The sequence below is a fragment of the Pelophylax lessonae genome (assembly GCF_965119305.1).
Source record: "Pelophylax lessonae genome assembly, chromosome: 7".
NCBI classification, from domain to species: domain Eukaryota; kingdom Metazoa; phylum Chordata; class Amphibia; order Anura; family Ranidae; genus Pelophylax; species Pelophylax lessonae.
In genome coordinates this window covers 70,783,709-70,806,763 of record NC_138774.1, presented here as the reverse complement: position 1 = coordinate 70,806,763, position 23,055 = coordinate 70,783,709, and the positions used below count along the sequence as shown (strand labels likewise).

The 23,055-nt window shown below is 45.1% G+C and overlaps 1 protein-coding gene across 1 annotated transcript in view; it reads right to left on the bottom strand.

The window, feature by feature from the left end:
* LOC309560470 (uncharacterized protein) overlaps window positions 1-22,713 on the bottom strand; it is a 257,648-nt gene extending 234,935 nt beyond the window's left edge. Inside the window, exon 1 of the mRNA XM_082264103.1 lies at window positions 22,530-22,713. Coding sequence (XP_082120229.1) covers window positions 22,530-22,703 — 174 coding nt within the window. The 5' untranslated portion in view covers window positions 22,704-22,713. The remainder of the gene's footprint in view (window positions 1-22,529) is intronic.
* Between the last annotated feature and the right edge of the window lie 342 nt (window positions 22,714-23,055).

Genomic DNA, 23,055 nt, shown 5'->3' with positions numbered 1-23,055 from the left:
TTAAAGAAAGAAGTCAAAAGTTTGAACATCATATTGTTTTTTTATTATTTCAAATGCAGCTTTTATTTATACATACAGTAGCATTTATTTTCGTATGCGCTGATAATACACATGTTTTGAGCTTCATGAAACCTGCCATCTACTGTTCTGGCAGTGGTATTTTTTATAATAGTAACGAGTAACTATGCAGCACAAAAAAAAATATCGGAGTAGAAGTATTGAAATCATTGAAAAAATGTAGTGAAGTAAAAGTGGAAGTAGGAGAAAAAAATTCTACTCTGGGAAAGTACAGATACCGCCTTTCGGTACTTAAGTACAGTAGTGAAGTAGTTCTACTTAGTTACTATACATCTCTGGTTAAGAGTGTAATTTTTAATATTTAGTTTTGCATACAAGAAGGGTTAGAACTCCTGTCAGGTTTTTATTGCTGCCTGTGTCCCCTCCTGGGCCGATCTGTCCCTCTGCTTGTCCTGGTGACCAAAAAGTGAGAGAAATCCACAAATTTGGAGTTTACACCAGAGCAAGAGGTGAGAAAAAAAATCCTCTAATGGGGATAGCTGTCCCTTTGACAACTTTCTAAGATTTAAATTCTATTCACTTTGGAGAGATTCTCTATTGTGTAGTGAAATCTACCCAGATAAACACAGGTAGCAATAAAAAAAAAAAAATAACCCCAGATCTACTGTATATATTAATGGTACGTACAGTATATTAACCATTTCCTAATACCTCAAAGAGATTGCCCAATTTTTATCATGCACTATAGAAAAATTAGTTCCTATGCTGTGGATATTAGCAGAATAGGCTAGATCAGCCTTTTTCAACCAGGGTGCCCAGGCACCATGGGGTGCCTTGAGACTTCTTTAGGGGTGCCTTGGCAAAATGCTGAAAAATTGTATGCAAGCCAGCAGGTGGATGAAGTCTGCCTTTGAGTTACACAAAGCCACATGTATTTATTATGCACCATTACAAAATTCTAGACACTGGCATCCTAACAGCTAATGACGTTATCAGTTGATAAGAAGGATGTCCTTTGCCTCCACAGCATTCTTGTTTGACCCTCCTGTGCTCCTCTCCCTCAGGACTGGGGTGACATTAGCTGACTTATGGAGAGAAATTGAGGGAGAAGAGAAAGATTGAAATACTAGTCAGTACCAGTTTGTAAACGCAATGTTGGGCGTCCTACGTGTGTGGATGTTACTGCATTATGTAAAGCTAATAGAATAGTTTTTTACATTTTAGAATGGGGTGCCTCGAGACTGCCCATAATTTTAAAGGGTGCCTTGACAGAAAAAAGGCTAGATTACATACAGTGCATCTGGAAAGTATTCACAGCGCTTCACTTTTTCCACATTTTGTTATGTTATTCCAAAATGGATTAAATTCATTATTTTCCTCAAAATTCTACAAACAATACCCTGTAATGACAATGTGGAAGAAGTTTGTTTAAAAACTTTACAAATTTATTAAAAATAAAAAATGAAAAAAAACCCATGTACATACAGTAAGTATTCACAGCCTTTCCTCAATACTTTGTTGAAGCACCTTTGGCACCAATTACAGCCTCAAGTCTTTTTAAATATGATGCTACAAGCTTGGTACCTCTATTTTTGGGTAGTTTCTTCCATTCTTCTTTGCAGGACCTCTCAAGCTCCATCAGGTTGGATGGGGAGCGTCAGTGCACAGACATTTACAGATCTCTCCAGAGATGTTCAATCAGGTTCAAGTCTGGACTCCGGCTGGGACACTCAAGGACATTCACAGAGTTGTCCCATAGCCACTCCTTTGTTATCTTGGCTGTGTGCTTAGGGTTGTTTTCCTGTTGGAAGATAAACCTTCGCCCCAATCTGAGGTCCAGAGCACTCAGGAGCGTGTTTTTATCAAGAATGTCTCTGTACATTGCTGCATTAATCTTTCCCTTGATCCTGACTAGTCTTTCAGTTCCTGCTGTTGAAAAACATCCCCACAGAATGATGCTGCCACCACCATGCTTCACTGGTTTTGGCCAGGTGATGAGCGGTGCCTGGTTTTCTCCAGACATGACGCTTGCCATTCAGGCCAATGAGTTCAATCTTTGTTTCATAAGACCAGAGAATATTGTTTCTCAAGGTCTGAGAGTCCTTCAGGTGCCTTTTGGCAAACTCCAGGCGGGCTGTCATGTGCCTTTTACTAAGGAGTGGCTTCTGTCTGGACACTCTACTGTCATGTTTCACATGCTTTGTGATATGCCTTTAAATTGTATATGTATTCTCCTGCCCTGGTTTCTTCCCTCCCCTTAGCTCATTTTATCCTGTATAGATAGCTCCACTCCTTTGTTCATTTTTCCCAGAAGGCATCTCAGCCTCATGTCTCATGGAGTTGATCACATTATGATCTTTTGACCTATCCGATGTTTATTGTTGTAAGATCCTCACAGTTTATGGTTTAAACTTCACACGATCCTCAAGGTGTCGTCAACAAAACCAACCTGGAAAGCACAAGAGAAACCTAAAGCTGACAAGGAAGAACTGCTGTCTAATATCAATGACTTATGGTCTACAACTGGTAAATGCAAGAAAAGGCCTGGAGATGCATGGCAACAGTAAGCAGAAGACCGGACATGACTAGGTTAGCAGTAATCCAAACAAATAATCAGCCAAGAGCTCACTCCGAAGGGGAAGACTGGCGTGCTGCTCTCCTCAGGCAGGGAACTCCAAACGGATGCATAAAAGAAAAGAAAAGGAGGCGCAAACACCTAGTGCATTACCCGTGGTACTGTTAAAATAGGTTTAATAAAAGCTAAGAGCTCAGAGCTCTGAGGAAGGGAGCTTGACTCCCGAAACGCGTTAGCGGTCGCAATTTCCAGGACATGGTCCAACACATGGGTGACGGGAATTTGCAATACGATTTTTATTCTTCATGTTTGTGAGTATGCATTCAGCATTTTTATTAAACCTATTTTAACAGTACCACGGGTAATGCACTAGGTGTTTGCGCCTCCTTTTCTTTTCTTTTCTTTTAGGTTAGCAGTAAGGCTAGGAGAACTTCAGGGGTTAAATAAACAAAATTGGGAGTAGACACAAGGTCACTTTTGATTGGAAATATGCAGGGTGGGGCAGGGTGGAGTCATTGGGGGAAAAAAGGGTGGTGCTGGGGGTCCTAGGAGTCATTCGGAGCAGGACGGCGTGGAACTAGATTCTATCTGGACTGTTGGTGTACGCTATGGAGGCCCTGGAGGGTATGATTGAGCAAATTTGTGCTACTGCTGTGGCTATTGGCCCCCAGTGGCTTCAGGCACAGCTGGCAGGTGTGCTTCAGGGGTCAGGGCAGGCAATACAGGGGTCCAGGCAGGCAATAACCAGACCGCGTGCTAGGAGGTCATGGTCTCCAGAGCGCTTGAGCCCCGATGTGACCCCTAGGGTCAGCCGCCGAACAGGGAGCCCCAACAGGGACCCTTCAGCTCCGGCGGCCAAGAGGAAGCCTGCCTCGCGTGCTGCGAGGGGTGGCAGGAATCCCCATCTGAGGCGGGACCCAGGCAGGAGCGTTTATGTCAGCACTCGCTCCCGTGCCCAGCCTGCTGAATGTCGTGACCATGCGGCCGGCTCTCCGGGTTCCCTGCCTGGTGTGTGTGCGGCTCGGCGGGGGAGTTAAGACCAGCATGCGAATGCAGGCTGTTTACCTGGAGCGGCCGTGACTTTCGATGGGAGAAGGAGAGGTGCCCGGACCGCCCACGGCGTTGCTTCACCATCTCGGGACCGGTATGCAGCTGCTGCTGATGGCTGTCTTCAGTGGTGTGCTCGGCGGGGAAGGAGCGGAGCAGGCGCCTGCGCAGACGGGGTGGCTCTGATGGATGACGTCAGCGGCAGGCGCCAGCGGTACGGAGGCTCTCAGGTGCCACTGCGGGACGCAGCTGAGGAGACCATATTAGAGCGCTCTGAAGACGAGCTGCTGCTGTCGGAAGAAGAGGAGAGGCCAGCGTTAACCCCTTTACCACCAGCGGGATCCGGAAGCACGGCTGATCGGAAAGGTTCCCCCGAGACAGCCTGGTGAGTACCTGTCTGTCACTAATTGTTCCTTTGTCCCTATGCCTGCATTGCCACTTGTGTCTGGTATGTCTGTTCCTGCGTCCTCCCTGTGTTCCCCTGTGATGTCTGGTTTTGTGGCTGCACCCATGGGTGTCTGCTTGGTCTGCACCAGAGTGTTCTGGTGCGGGCAACTATCCCACGATGGCCACTGCCTGGTCAGTTCCAGTGGCGGATGCGGGCTGCTCCCAGCTTTTGGCATCCGGGTCCGCCGGTGCAGGGGAGATAAGTACGGCCGCTGCCACGGCGGTGGCGTCTACGGTTACTGGGGCAGAGAAATCTTCTTAGGGGCCAGGTAAGAAACAGCCTGAGGTGAACAAAGAAGTGGTGCATTTGGCTGATGCAGCCAAATGTGAGGTTTATGTTTGTTTCGAGGGACCTTTGGGGGCTCATCTCAAGACAGAGGTTCGGGACAAGATATCGAGGGGTGAGTATGTGGAGCTCTTCTCGTTGTTGCCTTTGGAAAAGATCAACTTGGATCGGGTTAAGCCAGATGAGTCGAAGAAGGAAGAGGAAGAAAAGAGGTGTTATCGGTTGATACCACGGACCTTTGCTAACTGGTTGCAGGCGTTCAGTATATTGGCGAGTGTGATAGGGGAAAAGTCGCCGGAGCAGTGCTCAACACTATTTTGCTACCTTGACTCAATTGAGGAGGCGCACCGAGTTTAGGGTGGCCTAGCGTGGTTGCGTTATGATGAACAATTTTGTCAACCCAAGGCGGTGCGGCCGGCTTTGCGATGGGATCACAACGACATCAACGTTTGTGGATGCGGCTTATGTCCCAAGAGAAGGGCGTGACGCCCTTTCAGGGTGGGGTTGGGGGAGGGTCCTCCTCGACTTCTTCGGCCGCCAAACGGAAGGGGTGTTGCTGGCAGTACAATGAATGCACGTGCAAGTTTGGGAGTTCCTGTAGTTTTCGCCACAAATGTTCTGGTTGCGGAGGGAGCCATCCGTCCTCCAATTGTTTCAAGCAAGGACAAGACAAGAATTCCGACACTGCAAAAAAGGATGACGCCAGTGAGGGTGGAAAAGCTGGCGCAGTTCCTAAGTAGGTACCCTGACAGAAAAGCAGCCAGGTTGTTGCTCGAAGCTTTTACTGAAGGTTTTCAGATCCCTTGTTCGTTGCCTGTGGTCCGCCTGGGTTTGCGATAATTTGCGGTCTGCTAAGAGGCATCCTGCGGTCGTGTCTGCAAAACTGCTGAAGGAAGTTGAGTTGGGTAGGATGGCGGGCCCGTTTTCCTCCCCTCCATTGCCAGAATTGGTTGTGTCTCCCTTCGATGTGGTTCCTAAGAAGGAATTCTTTGACTGATTAAATTTTGACTGATTCATCACCTTTTGCATCCTCCGGGGGGGGGTCGGTCAATGACGCCATTGACCCTGAGTTGTGTGCTGTATCCTATGCGTCTTTTGATCAGGCAGTGGCCTGGGTTCGCCGCTTTGGCAGGGGTGCGCTTATGGCTAAGACGGACATTGAGGCTGCCTTTAGACTGGTGCACCCGGGGTTTTTACGTTTCTTGGGGTGTGTTTGGCAAGGGGGAGTTTTTGTGGATCATTGTTTACCCATGGGCTGCGCCATTTCCTGTTCAAACCTTTTAGTTCGTTCCTGGAATGAGTGGTGAGGGATGTCTCTGGTTTATCTTCAATTGTCCATTATTTGGATGACTTGCTGGTTGTCGGTCCTCCAGGTGATTTAACTTGTGTGACACTGTTGACTACAATTCAGCATATGTTTCATTATTTTGGGGTGCTGTTAGCACCAGACAAGACTGAGGGGCCTTGTACGGAGTTGCGTTTTTTGGGCATCGTTATTGATACAGTGGCCATGGAATGCCGCTTGCTGGACGACAAGTTGTTGGTTTGCAGGGGGCTATTGCGGGGGCTTTGGGTTGCAAGAAACTGCATCTTCGGGTATTACAGTCGCTGCTGGGCAAATTCAATTTTGCCTGTCGCATTATGCCCATGGGCCGGGTTTTCTGTCAGAGGTTGGCTGCGGTAACGACAGGAGTCAAGTCCCCGCATCATTATGTGCGCTTGGTCAGAGATCATAGGGATGATTTGAGAGTGTGGGAGCTGTTCTTGGTGGAGTTTAAGGGCTGATCCCTGTGGTTGGAGCCTCCGGTGACCAACCGTGATCTGGAGCTATAAACGGATGCCGCTGCATCAGCGGGCTTTGCGGCCTATTTTAGGGGTCAGTGGAGTGCGGGGGTTTGGCCGGATTCTTGGAGGGACTTGGGTTTTATTCTAAATCTGGTTTTGTTGGAATTGTTCCCCATAGTTTTGGCGGTTGAGCTGTGGGGTCGGGAATTCGGAATAAGCGGATCAGGTTTAACTGCAACAATTTGGGGGTAGTTCATGCTATCAATAGCATTACCATAGCAGTAAGGTTATATCTAGACCACTGTTCCTGATCTTTGCTGACAGTATTAGGACAGGAGATGTACCAGGGGATTGGAGGAAGGCTAACGTGATTCCGATATTCCAAAAAGGGCCAGAGGCATATCCCAGGAAATTATAGGCCTGTCAATTTGACATCAATAATATGTAAACTTCTGGAGGGGATGATAAGGGACTATATCGTAGAGTATGCTAAAGACAACAACATCATCAGCAGTAATCAGCACGGGTTTACAAATGGGCGTTCTTGTCAAACCAATCTCTTAGCATTCTACGAGGAGGTGAGCTGTGAGCTAGATAGGGGCAGACAAGTGGATGTGATGTACTTGGATTTCGCTAAGGCGTTTGATACAGTTCCCCACAAGCGCTTAATTTATAAAATAAGGTCTGCAGGTATCGACAGCAGGGTTTGCTCTTGGATACGGAACTGGCTAAAAGGCCATGTCCAAAGGGTGGTAATAAACAGCGCATACTCAGACTGGTCTGAGGTAGTAAGCGGGGTGCCCCAGGGCTCAGTCCTGGGACCAACCTTGTTCAATTTATTCATAAACAGCATTGAGGACGGGATCAGTAGTTCGTTATCAGTTTTTGCAGATGACACAAAATTGGGCAGGGCAATAACTGCACAGCATGAAGCAGATATCCTACAGAATGACCTGGACAAAATAACGGAGTGGGCAACGACATGGCAAATGAGGTTTAACGTGGAGAAGTGTAAGGTTTTGCACTTGGGGACTAAAAACATAAAAACACAATACACGTTAGGAGGGGAACCCTTGGGGGAATCAAAGAAGGAGAAAGATCTGGGAGTCTTGGTTGATGATGGATTAGGCAACAGCATGCAATGTCAAGCGGCAGCTGCCAAAGCCAGCAGATTATTAGCATGCATAAAGAAAGGGATGTATTCCAGAGATAAGACTATAATCCTTCCACTTTATAAAACTCTGGTCCGACCGCATCTGGAGTATTCTGTCCAGTTCTGGTCGCCAGTCCTCAGGAGGGATGTGTTGGAGCTGGAGAGAGTCCAGAGAAGGACAACTAAACTGATTAGGGGGTTGGAGGACCTTAACTATGAAGAGCGGCTGCAATCGCTCGATTTATTCTCCCTGGAGAAGAGACGTCTGAGGGGGGACATGATAGCAATTTATAAATATCTTAATGGGGATCTCAGCTTAGAAAAAAAGCTGTTCATTCAAAGGAATTGCATGAGGACTCGAGGACATACAATGCGATTAGAGGAGAAGCTTTTTAACCTCAGGCAACGTGGGCGGTTCTTTACTCTTAGGGCTACAAGATTGTGGAATTGTCTACCACAAGAGGTGGTTTCTGCCGGTAGTATGGTGGCTTTCAAAAGACTCTTAGACTTACATCTCAAGGATCAGGACATTAAGGGCTATGTGAGATGATTACAGCCACACACACCTACACAGGTTGAACTGGATGGACTATTGTCTTTATTCAACCTCACCAACTATGTAACTATGTATGTAACTAATTACCGCTTCCTTGCCTCCTGTTGTCAGATTGCTTAGACATTTGGTGTGTCAGTGTTTGAAGTTGAATTCATTTTTCTTTGCTGTTCATGTTCCGGGGGTTGACTAATGCTCTTTCTCACTTTCAGTGGGACAGGTTTCGTCGGTTGGCACCAGAAGTGATGCTGCACGGCATCCCCTGCCCCGAGAATTTGTGGAGCATCGCTTTGCCATAGTGTCTGGTTTGATACGAAATTCAGTCAGTTCTTCTACATGGAAAGCATACGAGAAGGTTTGGTTGGACTGGTATCAGTTGGTCAGTGAGGTTGGGGGTTGTTTTGGTGAGGAGGATAGGCTACATCTGTTGCTGTACTTCATCTGCCTCAAATTTGAGGGGGGGTTTCTGTTTCCGCATTGAACCTGTCTGGCTTGGGATTTTTATTTCAACTGTCTGGTGTCCCTGATGTGACTAAACACTTCTTGGTAAAAAGGGCATTAAGGGGTTATAGGAAAGGTAGCCGTGTAGAAGATTCTAGGCGTCCAGTCTCGTTTGCATTGCTGGCACGTATCGTGGATCTTTTGCCTAGCATATGTTCGTCCGATTTTGAAGTGGTTTTTAAGACGGCATTTGTCCTGGTGTTCTTTGGCGCCTTTCGCATCGGAGAACTGGTAAGTACGTCCAGGCTAGGTGAGGGGGGTTTGGCGTTTGGGGATGTGAGTGTCCAGGATGATAAAGTTCATGTGTGGTTTCGGAAGTCTAAGACCGACCAGTTGGGGCGTGGTTCTCAGGTTGTCCTGGGTACGGTGCCCCAGGCGTCGACTTGCCCACTGGGTTTTTGTGCGTGACTGGTTAACTGTCTGGCCATTTTGGCCTGAGACTTTTTTATCCATGCTGACAGTTCGGCCTTATCCAGGTACCAGTTTACTGCAATTTTCCGTAGATGCTGGCAGTTGGCTGGTTTGAGGGAACGGGACTACTCTTCTCATTCCTTTAGGATTGGTGCCACTACAGAGGTGGCCCGGTGGGGCCTGAGTGAGCGGGCTTTGCAAAGGATAGGGCATTAGGAGTCTCAACGTTTTCATATTTATGTTCGTCCTCATTTGTTGTAAATGGTGAGCCTGTATGTCTTCTGCTGGTGTGACGTATATGGGTGCTTAGTGGGGTTGGCTGTTGTGTTCGTTCAATGTCTGAGAGTGTTTCACGTTGGGTGTGCGAGCACGTTTTGGTTGCATGCTTGTTTATTGTCATTTCAGGCTCACGTGGATGCTTGGTCTGGATCCTTGGCCATTCTTATGTCACTCGGGGTTCTAGGAGGGCAGCGGTGAGGCCTGACGTCTTGCAGTTGGGCCTACCACGGCAGGAGGCCAGGGTGCGCTGGCTGGGTGTCCCTGGTATGCTATGGTCTAGGGTACTTACTGAGGTCCACTGGTGTGTCAGGCTTGACGTTCTCCTGTTGCATGCTGGGGGGAATGATTTTGGGCTTCGTTCGGCAAGGGAATTAGTAGGGACATTAAATTTTACTTTTTACGACTTAGGCCGTTCTTCCCTGCTATAGTGATAGTCTGGTCGGACATTGTGTCAAGGTCTAGCTGGCGTCTGGCTCGGTCAGTGGCCAGGATCAAGGTTAACAAGACAGTGGCAACATTTTTTGTGAGGAACGGGGGACTGGTAGTTCGTCATTTGGAGTTAGAACAGGACCGGGGTTGTATCTTGGTGGAGAAGGAGTTCATCTGAACCCTGACGGTTTGGATTTATGGACTCTGGGCCTGCAGGAGAGAATCCTGCATGCCCTAAGGGGTTTGGAGGTCCACCCAAGCATAAGGTTTCATGTTTGTGTGTTTCTGGCAGGGGTCTTAGGGTCTTGGAAGGCTGTAACTGTTTTAAAAGGTGTAAAAGGAAGGGTGGTGCCCATCTCAGGTATGGGTGTACCTACCTTGGTAACACTTTAAGACGGTAATGACTAAGAGTCATTTGGCTGTATCGAGGGTATCTTAACAATAATATTAGGGTTATTACTGTTCAGTTAAATTAAACAATTTATTATGTAACCCATTGTATTTGGTTTAACCACTTGCCGACTGCCGCACGACTATATACGGCGGCAGTCAGCCCCTCACAGGCAAAGTGACGTATGGGTATGTCACTAGCCTGTGAGGCTCTAGGGAGCGAGCGTGCGCCGCCAGAGGCGCGCTCCCGCTCGCTCACGGACCCCCCCGCGCGAGTGAGCGGCGGACCCGATGTCCGCCGCTCACTCGCGGTCGTCGGTTACACCGGGAGAAAGGCATGCGGCTAGTGTAAACAAAGCCGCCTGTCTTTCTCCCCTGTGTAACAGCAGAGATCATACGGTCCTGCTATGTAGGACCATAGATCTCTGCTGTTACATGTAAAGCCACATCCAATCACAGTTAGAAGCACGCCCCTAGGGACACACTTAACCCCTCCTTCTCAAATAAAGTTAACCCCTTCCCTGCCAGTGTCATTTTTACAGTAACAGTGCATATGTATAGCACTGATTACTGTAGTAATGTTACTGGTACCCCCAAAAGTGTCAAAAATGGCAGTCAAGGGTCTGATCTGTCCGCTGCAATGTCGCAGTCCCGCAAAAAAAATCGCAGATCGCCGCCATTACTCATTAGAAAAAAAAAAAAAATGACAAAAATCTTTCCCTTAGTTAGTAAACGCAATAACTTTTGCGCAAACCAAACAAAATACGCTTTTTGCGATTTTTTTTTACCAAACATATGTAGCAGAAAACAAATTGGCCTAAAATGTTAAAAAATTTGGATTTTTACATTTTTTTGGGGGGGATTTCATATAAAAAAATGTGAAAAATATTGTTATTTTGCAAAATTGTCGCTCTTTTTTCATTTATAGCGCATGATCAAAAAATCGCACAGGTGATCAAATACCACCAAAAGAAAGCTCTGTTTGTGGGAAAAAAAGGACGTCAGTTTAATTTGGGTACAGCGTCGCACAACCGCGCAATTGTCCGTTAAAATCACGCAGTGCCGAATCGCAAAATAGGCCCTGGTCAGGAAGGGGGTAAAATCTTCCGGGGCTTAAGTGGTTAATAAAATGGCTGCTATGGCCTTTCTAACCCAAGAAGTTTGTGGTGTCATTTGTTCACTGGGTAGATGGGGGTTGGGTTGTTAAGGTACAGCAGCCGTAATATGGGCTATACCTCAGTCATGTCTGCTCTCTCCCAACAATCTCATGAGCCATTACAACTAGAGGGCGCTATCTAGCAATTGAATGTTGCTTATGAGAATTATTAAGGACTGTGTGTCAAATATACTGATTTCTTAAAGTGGTACAACACTCAAAGGTCATTGGAAGAATTAAAGGGATTTGAGAAGCTTAATCTTGAAAGAGACAATTTAGTACTGCAAACAAAGACAAAGGGAGAAGTGAGAATAACACAGGTCCATGAATCCACATCTTATCACTCTGCATCTACTAGACGCTCCACAAGATCTTCCAAATTTCTACAATAAAGATCTTCTGCACTCAGTCAACAACTCATATAAGCCCGTGCAGATGCTGAAGCTTCTAAAATTCAGGCAGCTTTCACTGGGAAGAAGAAAGCAGAAATGGAAGCTGAAGCTGCATGGCAGGAAGCAGAGAAGGAAGCTGAAGCCACACGCCAGAAAGCAGAGAAGGAAGCTGAAGTTGCATGCCTGAAAGCAGAAATGGAAGTTTTGGAAAAAATTTGAGCATGCCACAGCCATGGCAAGGTTAAGGGTCTTAGAACAAGCTGCTAGCAAAAGTGAAAGATACACCAGTTGCAGATACTCAGTTGTATCATATGCCTCAGATTCTTCATATACCTCTCCAGAATGTCAACTCCCTGTAACAGCAGCCAAAACACTCAATCAAAGTCTCTTTTCTGCAACCACTGTACTGCAAGACAATCTGCCTTTATATCTTCCAGTACATCAGACTGCAGCATCTCAGTAAGCAGCAGTAGGGATGATCGAACTTTTGAAAAGTTCGGTTCAACCAGAACACCTGAACCTCCCAAAAGTTCGGCCCGGATTTCAGAACCCCATTGAAATCAATGGGACCCGAACTTCGGTAATCAAAAAACACAATTTTGAAGCCCTAAAACCCAATAAATGCCCCTAAAAAGTGCCTAGGGTTCTGGGTCATACCCCAGGGAGTATTAATCACACAAAAAAAGTTCTTAAAAATTGTCATTTTTGATAGAGAGCCAATTATTAAAAAATTAAAAAAAAAAAAAATAAATAAATCTTTGGATTTAGTATCTGGGGGGTCTAAAAAGTGTACCTGTGTAGTTTCAGCTCTGTAGCATGTCCAGAACCATAAAAAAAAGATCGTTTGTATTTTGTCACTTATAGAACAGGTCAGTGGCTTCTCTCTTTTCACACCTTGCCGGTTTAGTAGCAAGCGTTTTTTTGGGCATTTTTCTGGTCTTTTCAGGCAGGCAAAACATCTGAACTTGTGTATACGGGTATATATACACACATACTTATATGTATATATATTCACCTAGACATATATAGGTGTGATAGTAGCAGAAATATATGCTTGCGCTAATGAAATAATTAACACCAATATAGTTACGCTCCTATCACACCTATATATGTCTAAGTGTAAAATACATATAAGTATGTGTGTATATATACCACTATACACAAGTTCAGATGTTTTGCCTACCTCCAAAAACCCCAAAAAAATGCCTGCAACAACACACCTGGGCGTTTTTTTTTTTTTGGCGCTAGCTTTTTTTTGGGCATTTTTTGGGGTTATTTGGAGGCAGGCAAAACATCTGAACGTGTGTATAGTGGTATATATACACACATACTTATATGTATTTTACACTTAGACATATATAGGTGTGATAGGAGCGTAACTATATTGGTGTTAATTATTTCATTAGCGCAAGTAGTGTTTTCTGCTCCTTTCACACCTATATATGTGCAGGTGTATATATACATACATGGGTGTGTATATATACCCCCTATAAACATGTTCAGATGTCATGCCTGACTCCAAACATGTGCTCAAAAAATCCCTATAGACGCCTGCAGCCAAAAAGCAAGCTGACAGGGGCAAAGCCATATTACTGCAGCAAAAGTGACTTCAGAGAAACTAGCTTTTCTCTATAGCGGTCACCCTGATATGGAAGGGTTTGGTCACCCTGCCATAGCAGTCACTGTCAGTTCACCCTACACTACACTACGGTCACCCTGGCACTTAACACTTTCCCTACAGAAACTAAATTATTAAAGCTAACTAAAGTGTAAAAGAGCACCCTAACTACACTAGATATCCCTTTCCTCACACTAATAAATGCTAAATGACACTTTGTAGCAGAAGTCCACGAACTGCTTCCACTCTCTTCCATGTCCCTGTATAACAATGCTAGGAATTTGGCGGGGGCTATCTTATATACTGGGGGGCGTATTCACTAATGATTGGTCTATGGACCCCCTAATCACTCCAATCACATTCCTAGCATTCTCCTGGCCCCTCAATTGGCTTTTGCTAATGATTCTGGTCCAATCATGGGCTTTTAAAACCCATTTCCTGTCCCATTGCATTTTGGTCGGTTCTGGTTGCCGAATTCCGAACTTTTTGGGCAAAAAGTTCTAAATTCGGCCGAACCTCGAACAGCCAATGTTCGGGTCGAACCGATGGTCGACCCGAACCGTTCGATCATCCCTAGTTACTATGAGTAAATAGATATCTGAAATGCCACAATTTAAAACTGTGCACGCCCGTGGAACAGCGACAAACTAGGGTACCTAAAAATCTCCATAGACAGCTCTTGTAAAGCCTTTACACGGCTACCAGTTTAGAATTACCCAGGAGGTCTGCCGCTAGAATTATTGTTCTCACTCTGACGTATGCAGAGATACCCCACATGGGTGGTGCGAGCACTACCTACATGTTCGCCTTTGTGTACGCGCATGGGAGGGAGTGGTGGCAGAGGCGCTTTCTATAATTTTTTAAAATTATTTATTTTATTTTAAAACTTTTTTTTAACACTATCCCTTCATTTTTGATTACTTTTATTACTATGAAAAAGGATCTACAGTAACAGGTCCTCTTTACTGCAGTATCTGGAGTCTACCAGATTTTTCCTCTGCTCTTAAAAGCATCTGATCAACCTGAGATGGATTTGATCCGATGCTTGTTTAAATCCCAGCAAAACCATAAGTGACAAAATATTTATTGAAAAAGAGAGAGAACAGAGCAGCGCCACCTGAGTGTAGTATTAAAACAATACTTTTTTGGCATAAAAGGTAATGCACTCACATGAGTGATAGGAAAGCAGGCTTTACAGCAAGTCATCCGATCCACTGCAGGGGAGGCAGGAGAGGAGTAGACAGCCCTGGGTCCTGGCTGTGTCAGTGGCTTCTGGCACTTCCTGGTGTCCTGTTGGCGTCACAGCTTCTCCCTCATCACATCCGGTGGAAGCGGGGTGGTGCTAGCGTTCGAGGCATGCATGCCCCTTTGTCAAAATATTTATTGCTTCCAGTTTCTTAGATCATAGAGATGATTGGGGACATTCTGGTCCTCAGTCATCTCTATAGCCAGCTGGCAGAACTGTTGGCTTCAGGCCTGGGCTCTCCAGTGGAAGGCCTGGAAAGGCATTGAAAGGCCACTGGGATTGCTTTTACATTAAAGGATGTAGCGGTACCCCCCAAAGGAACTGCTGGAAATTGCCTGGATTCTTTTTTCCAGCAATTGCCCCACAGCCAGGCAAAGATTCACAGCAACTCTTCAGCTCAAAAACCATTCTAGGAGTGATCTTTTTGGTGTTTTTATTTTTGCGGTAACTGGGATAGGGTTGAGGGAATTGAGTGAGATACTCCAAAAAGAACTACATACAAGATGAGGAAAGTAATTTTCTTTCTGTAGCGCTAAAGCAGAAGTCCTTGCAAAAGCAAACTTTGGACTTGGTTTTGTAGTAGAAGCAGTTAAAAGAACAAAAGCTTCTTTCTTTAGCGCAATCAGAGCAGAGTCCCTTCACAAAGAACAAGATAAACTAAGCTCTTCGGGGGACCAGACAATGTCCTCTTTAGACAAACACACAGCTGACTCTCTAGCACCAAATGGGTTGCAGCAGCCCAAAAGTCCTGTGATACCAGAGTAGATCTTCAGATGACAGCCCCTTAGTCAGCTATCTGTAGCTCCAATATCCAGGCCCCTCAGCTTGCCCAGCTGAGACCTCACTAACAGCAAGCACATGGCAGCACTGCCCAGAGGTAGAAATCCAAGCTAGCAGAGCAGCGCAGAAAAACAAGCAGCTTCATAAGGTATTACATACTCTATCACACTCTGTCACAAGCATTAAACTTCAAGCTTGGCTGGCTTAAATCAGGTTTAGTCTCCACCCAGAAACTGGCCAAAATCAATCACCCTACAGACAAGGAAAATGCAACAGGATGCTGGAGCCAGCAGCTATGATGGAGCAGGAAGCACATGCTCCTGACAACCTAACACAGTAATTACAACCATGTTGATTATAGTGAGATAAGCTAAATTTACCTAAACCCAGCACCCATCTAGGACTCGGAGTGCACTACAAAAGCATCACTGGCAGTAAAAAATGATACCAGGATGCTGCATGTAGCTGGAGGCATCATCCTGGTATCACCACTTAAAATTCAGGATGTCATGTGATGTCCTAAGAGCGGGAAGTGTTTAAAGTGATATCCCATCTGGAGAAGAAGTGGGGCAGGACCTTGACCAGCTTGGCGGGAACTACGGTCCAATTCAAGTCTCTTACACCTGTCCTTGGGTAACAACGCTTCTCCTTTGTAGACACAGAACAGTAAGTGAACATTGTTGCCCTAGGACAGCAAGTGTGTTACTAGCAGAAAATACACTAAAGAATAGCCTGATAAAAATAAGGGAATGCAGCCACTACATCTAAACACTAGTAAACTGCAGTAGATTGTTTGTTCCTGGGTTTACATGCAGTTTAGATGTACTGTACATAAGCCTCTTTAGTTCACATATACTTAAACAGTTAAAGTATATGTGAACCCTTACCTTGTAAAACAACCCATTCAGTTTAAAATAGAAATTAAAGACAAAACAGTTGTGTATACATCAACTAACTCATATACTGCAGGGCAACTGAATATACCACTTTAAACTCTTGTATATTTTATGCTCTTAATAAAAGTCCATTGCATAATATTAAATCCAATCAAAAGTGTCACAAAACAAACTCCATAAATATATGTGATCCACCGAAGGGGTTCTTCAATCACCATTTAGCTTACGACACCAGGAAGTGCACACCACCGCCAGCTGAAAAACTTGTTCACCTTAAAGATGAGTACAATCGGGTCTATGCAAAAATCACTCCTGCAATATCCTGCTACGATCTCCTTCCTCCCCTCCAGGAATCCAGCTCTGTTAAAACGTCTCTATGCTCAACGAACAAGATATACAGTGATGATCGAAAGTTTGGGCACCCCAGGTAAAAATTTGTATTAATGTGCATAAAGAAGCCAAGAAAAGATGGAAAAATCTCAAATGCATCAAATTACAGATTCGACATTCTTATAATATGTCAAAAAAGTTAGATTTTATTTCCATCATTTACATTTTAAAAATAAAAGAAAACAAAAAAATGGCGTCTGCAAAAGTTTGGGCACCCTGCAGAGTTAATATCTTGTACTGCCCCCTTTGGCAAGTATCACAGCTTGTAAATGCTTTTTGTAGCCAGCCAAGAGTCTTTCAATTCTTGTTTGAGGTATCTTTGCCCATTCTTCATTACAAAAGTTTTCCATTTCTTTGAGTTTTCTGGGCTGTCTGTCATGCACTGCTCTTTTAAGGTCTATCCATAGATTTTCAATTATGTTGAGGTCAGGAGATTGTGAAGGCCATGGCAAAACCTTCAGTTTATGCCTCTTGATGTAATCCAACGTGGATTTCGAGGTGTGTTTAGGATCATTATCCATTTGTAGAAGCCATCCTCTCTTTAACTTCAGCTTTTTCACAGATGGCATCAAGTTACCATCCAAAATTTGCTGAAATTTTATTGAATCAATTTTTCCTTCTACTCGTTAGATGTTCCCTGTGCCACTGGCTGCAATACAACCCCAAAGCATGATTGATCCACCCCCATGCTTAACAGTTGGACTGTAAGAGACGCTCAGTGCGCATGCCCAGGCACACGGGAAGGAATGTGCGAATGCGCATGCGCCAATGCGCGAAGGCGCGAACGTGCGTACGCAACGTGCGCACGCAATTGGCGCCAAACGGCCTATTTATACCAAGCGGTGACAGGAGCACATTGCTGAGTGGTCTTTCAGCTTGTGTTCCTGTCTACCTGTGGCCTGACCTGCTTGTGGATTTCCCGTTATACTGACCCGGCTTGCCTTTGACTCTCCTTGGATTCCTGCCTGCTTACCTGTGACCTCAGCCTGTGTTTGACCCTGCCTTGCCTTATGCCTTTGTACCTTGCTGCCAGACTGTGTACCGACTTCGGCCTGTATCCTGACTCCGCTTTTGCCTCACGTTCCTGTACCCGTGCTGTCCGGCTGTTGACAACTCCTTGGCTTGTGTTCCGACTTCGCTCCTGCCTTCTCATCCAGCATCACCGAGTTCCAGTTCCAGGTGTTCATCCGGTGATTCACAGCCATCAGTCTTCTGCCAAGACATCACCTGCTATACCGGCCCTCGTGCCACTCTGTGTCCTACACCGCCTGTCATCTCTATCAGGGGTGTTGGACAGGAGGTGCAAGAGAAGCTCCCTCTACAGCTTGGTCTCCACCAGGTACGTGATATGGACAGAGGTTCTTTTCATTAAATTCTGTGCCCCTTCTTCTCCAACCGTACCTTTGCTCATTCTGGCCAAAAAGTTCAAATTTAACCTCATCGGTCCACAGAACTTGTTTCCAAAATGCATCAGGCTTGTCTATATGTTCATTTGCAAAGTTCAAACGCTAATTTTTGTGGTGAGGACGTAGAAGAGGTTTTCTTCTGATGACACTTCCATGAAGACCATATTTGTACAAGTATTTCTTTATATTGGAATAGTGTACCACAACTCCATTGTCTGCCAGATCTGTCTGGAGGGATCGTGCAGTCAAACGTGGGTTTTGAATTGTTTTTCTCACAATCCTGCGAGCTGTTCTGTCTGATATTTTTCTTGGTCTTCCAGATCTTGCTTTAACTTCCACTGTTCCTGATGACTGCCATTTCTTAATTACATCCTGAACAGAGGATATTGACATCTGAAAACGCTTGCCTTCTCCAGCTTTGTGAGCATCAACTATTTTCAGTTTTAGTTTTCTAGACAACTGCTTAGAAGATTCCATGGTGCTGATTGTTGGGGCAAGGTCAGACGAGTCTGGGCATTTAAAACCTTTGAGATTGACATCACCTGGTCTTCCCAGATGATGATTGAGAACAATCCATGGCACTGGCAAGTCTCAGCCTTGCAAAGAGGGCAGTGCATGCTATAAATTCTGCAGGGTGCCCAAACGTTTACAGACACCATTTTTTTGTTTTCTGTTATTTTGAAAGTGTCAGTGATGGAAATAAAATCTAACTTTTGTTGACATATTATAAGAATGTCTAATCTGTAATTTGATGCCTTTTGGAGATTTTTCCATCTTTCCTTGGCTTCTTTATGCATATTAATACAAATTTTTACCTGGGGTGCCCAAACTTTCGATTACCACTGTATAATTAATAATGCTTAAGTATCAAGCCCGTCTGCTTGCTCATCACTCCGCACAGATTGCGGTGGCTGTGTGACATCACGGGCTAGGTACCTCCCTCTTATACGCGTATCACCGCGTGCCGAGCCTAGGCCGTGACGTCTCGCAGCCACCGCGATCTGTGGGGAGTGGTGAGCAAGCAGACGTGCTAGATACTTAAAGCGGAGTTCCGGCCTAAAAAAAAAAAAAGATGAAAAAATACGAACAGGAACATAACACCAAGTATACATGTTGTGTCTAAATTAATTTTTAATTGATTTAGACCAACTGACATTAACTGAGATTTTACAATGTATTCATCTCAATTCGGAGCATGCGTGCTCCCTAATCAGTCACACAAGGGTTAACCACATATAAGCGCTATATGAACCCACCGATGATGATTAATGATGGCAGCAATAATAGTAATTCATGATGCCAATTTAGTAAATAGAACATTGAAAAGTTTTATTCAAAACCAGTTCCATGCATGCATAAAACAGCAGTACACCTTGTACAATGACCCCAACCCCCCCCCCCCCCCCCCCGCTGGATTTGCAATGGTGAAGCCAAAATAAGGGGTTAAAAAATCCCTTAAGTGCCAACCAGGAAGGGGACCCGGATGTAACATCAGACTCTGGGGGGGAAGGAGGACCAAAACAAGGTTTGAACCGCTATAGAGCCGCTGGTGGTCAGCGGTATGTGCGGTGACCCAATGCAGGGGAGCATGAGGAGTGCCTGCTTCTCGTATGCATGTCCTGACAACTTTTCAATGTTCTATTTACTACATTGGCATCATTCATGACTATTATTGCTGCCATCATTAACCATCATTGGTAGGTTTATATATCGCTTATATGTGGTTAACCCTTGTGTGACTGATACTTTTTAACAACCCTCCTGGTGTGTTTTGTTCCCACACAGCTGCTACTTGACCCCCAGGTGTTATGCCAATTATCATAGAGAGGGCCCTGGTCCTGTCATAGTAGCGCTGGATTTATTTGTGTTTTTTAGTGCTCCCTAATCAGGCTACGGCCATATTGAGCAAGGGATATAAAGCTGGCGGGGGCGGGTGGTGAGTGTTAACAAGTAACAGAAAAAAACGGAATTGGAATATGGCATATGTGTAGTCCCTTGGCGTTGAAAGATCAAGAGATCCCAGGGGTCCTGAGCAGCGCTCCGGGATTCACAGGGACCACAGCAATAGATTCTTCCAAATTACCTGTGGGGCCATATTAAAGTCTTTGGACATGCCTTTCCTATGTGTTCATGGATACATAGGATAACAAGCTGGGGAGTTTACTGGCTGTAGGAAAAAAAAAAGGCCTGATGCCCAAAACAGCACCTGTAAAAACTCCAAGTGTGCAAAAGGTCTAATAAGTGTTCACTTACCCTCTGTTCTCAGCTGCATAAGGAGCTCAGGGAGGAGAAACAGCAGTACACTGGTCTTCCCAGTGAATGTGTGTGTGTGTGTGTGTGTGTGTGTGTGTGTGAGGGGGTGGGGGAGGGTCAGCACAAGTTAGGAGCTAGAAAAAAAAATTGGATCTAGAAAACTAACCATGTTGTATTCTCGTGCCTAGTAATGTCAGTTGTCAATAGGAAAGCAGAGTGGCTGGCAGGAGCACAAGGGACAGTGTTTCACAAAGGAAGCGATACAAACAGAACAGAACAGGATATTTTTTCATACAGGTACATGGTAGGGCAGGGGCACATATCAGGAATATGAAATGTTAGGGTATACATATTCTTTAAAAATAATTTCAACTGCGACTAAGAAAATAGAGTAGTAAAAGTTAAATACAGCTGGGAGCATGAGTAGAAGATACAGAATTATACTGATCTTATGAGTTTGGGGGATTAACCCTTTTAACTTGTAATGCTAACAATTTTTTTCATTTCCAACCAGGGACTGTGCTTGCATGGAGTTTGTATGGGTAGCATTCTCCTCTGGTTTCCTCAAACATGCTACTAAGTGGAATGATTGATTTCTCCTTCTTTCTATTGGACGTATGCTTGTATATCTCTGGTTGGGATATCAGATTGTAAGCTCCCAGGAAACATAGAGACAGATAAAAAAAAAATCTCATGCCCAGGTAACTTCATATTTTTAGTAGAGATGGGCCGAAGACCCCCCTGTTCGGCAGTTCTGCTTCAAATGTTTTAACCTGAACAGAGAACTCCATTGAAGTCTATGGGAGCCGGACAGGAAAAAAGTTCCAATTTTGAAAGCTTATATGCAAGTAATTGGATATAAAAAAGGTATGGGGTCTGGGTACTGCCCGGGGGGACATGTATCAATACATTTTTTTTTTTTTAAACAATCATTTTTTTCAGGAGCAGTGATTTTGATTATACTTTAGGTGCAACAATAAAAATGAAAAATTGCATTAAATATGGTGCCTGGGGGATCCCCTTAATGTGCCTGTAAAGTGGCACATCTGTAGCATGCATAAAACATGCTGCAGCAAAAATTACATTTCTAAAAAAAAAAAAAAAAACAAGTCAAATCCCATTTAAAATGACTTCTGAAAAAATAAAGAAAGAAATGACGTGGGGTCCCCCTCCCCCAGTCCAAACCAGACCCTTCGGGACTGGTAAAGATTTGGAGGGGAATGCTGTAGGGCCCCCAAAATCCATACCAGACCCTTATATGGGCATGCAGCCTGGCAGGTTAGGAAAGGGGGGAGAGAGCAAGCGCCTCCCCTTCTTCCTGAACCATACCAGGCCACATGCCCTCAACATAGGGAGTGGGTGGGTATTTTGAGGCACCCCAAAGCACCTTGTTCCCATGCCACAACCACAGCCCAGGGTTGTGGGGGTCTGCAAGAGGGGGGCTTATCAGAATCTGGAAGTCCCCTTTAACAAGGGGGCCCCCAGATTCCACCTGCCCCCCATATGAATGAGTATCGGGTATATAATACCCTTAACCATTCACCAAAAAAGTGTCAAAAAGTAATAAACACAAGTTTTTGACAATTCCTTTATTAAAAAATTAAAAAATAGTGTCCCTCAATGTAAATCTATCGCTGCCCGCTGATCGGAACAATAAAATAAAACAAATAAACAACGCTCCCGCCTCCTGGGAGGCCTCCCGCCGAATGCCTGCTCTGTGCGTTGACATTTCCTATATAGGTAAGGGCGGAGCCATCTGACTACGTCACTTGGTGGTACCTCTCCCTTCTGGTGCATGCTAGGCATGTAACGTCAGAAGAGGGCGGTGTCACTGGGTGACAAAGCCAGGTGGCTCCGCCCCTTACCTATATAAGAAATGTCAAAGCGCAGAGCAGGCATTCAGTGGAAGGTCTCCCAGGGGGCAGGAGCATTTTTTGATTGATGTTGGATGTACGAGGGACTTTTTTTTTTATTAAATGAATTTTCAAAAACTTGTCTGTGTTTATTACTTTTTGACAATTTTTTGGTGAATAGGTAGGGGTACTATGCACTTGATACTCATTTACATGGGAGGGCTGGATCTGGGGGCCCCCTTGTTAAAGAGGGCTTCTAGATTCCAATAAGCTCCCCACCTGCAGACCCCCACAACCACTGGCCACAAAGGACCCACCCCCCTTATGTTGGGGGCATGTGGCCTGGTATGGTTCAGGAGGAAGGGAGGTTGTTCGTCTCCTTCCTCTTTCCTGACCTGCCAGGCTGCATGCCTGGATAAAGGTAAGGTACGGATTTTGGGGAGGACCAAAATGTTGGCGTTGGGTTCCCCTTGAAATCCCCTTGAAATCTATACTAAATCAGGGTGCAGAATGCACTGTGCATTGCAGGGTGTTGTTCATCGGGTCAAATTTGGGTGTTCAGCGAACAGCCAAAGAGGCAAATATTCAGCCTGAACATATGCTCAGGTCAAACCGTTCACCCATCCCTACTTTTTAGTATTGGTATAGTTTTAAATTTTGCTTACCTTTCGCAGTGTCACCAGCAGCTTATCTGGCCTCATTTGGAGAATGTTGCCTATCAGTGGTAGTGGCTGAGGACCGGGTGGCAGAAGTGTTTCATCCTGGCTGTTCCCTTTTTTCCATGCTATAAATATCAGGCACAGGAGGACAATACCAAGCACAGCACTGTAGAGCCACATGGCTGCTCTCTGTCTGTAGGTGATGTGAACAAGGAATGCCTTTTTATGTGTTCAGCATGATACATGAACTCAAGCTGTGACCTTTAGTCCTTATCAGCAAAAGTTGAAAATTGTGCATGGAGCTCAAATAGCAGAATTCAGTCTACAGTAGATTGGTTCACTGAAGGCACAAATTCCCTAAGTTCCTTTAGGCTGGGATCACACATATGCCAATTGGAATGTGGGTTTCCCCACATTCAAATCACATTAACTACTTACCGACCGACCGCCCGCCTGCTTTTTACTGCGGCAGGGCGGCTCGGTTGCGTCCAGTCACGTAGTACTACATGACTGGAGTGCATGTGTGTGTTTA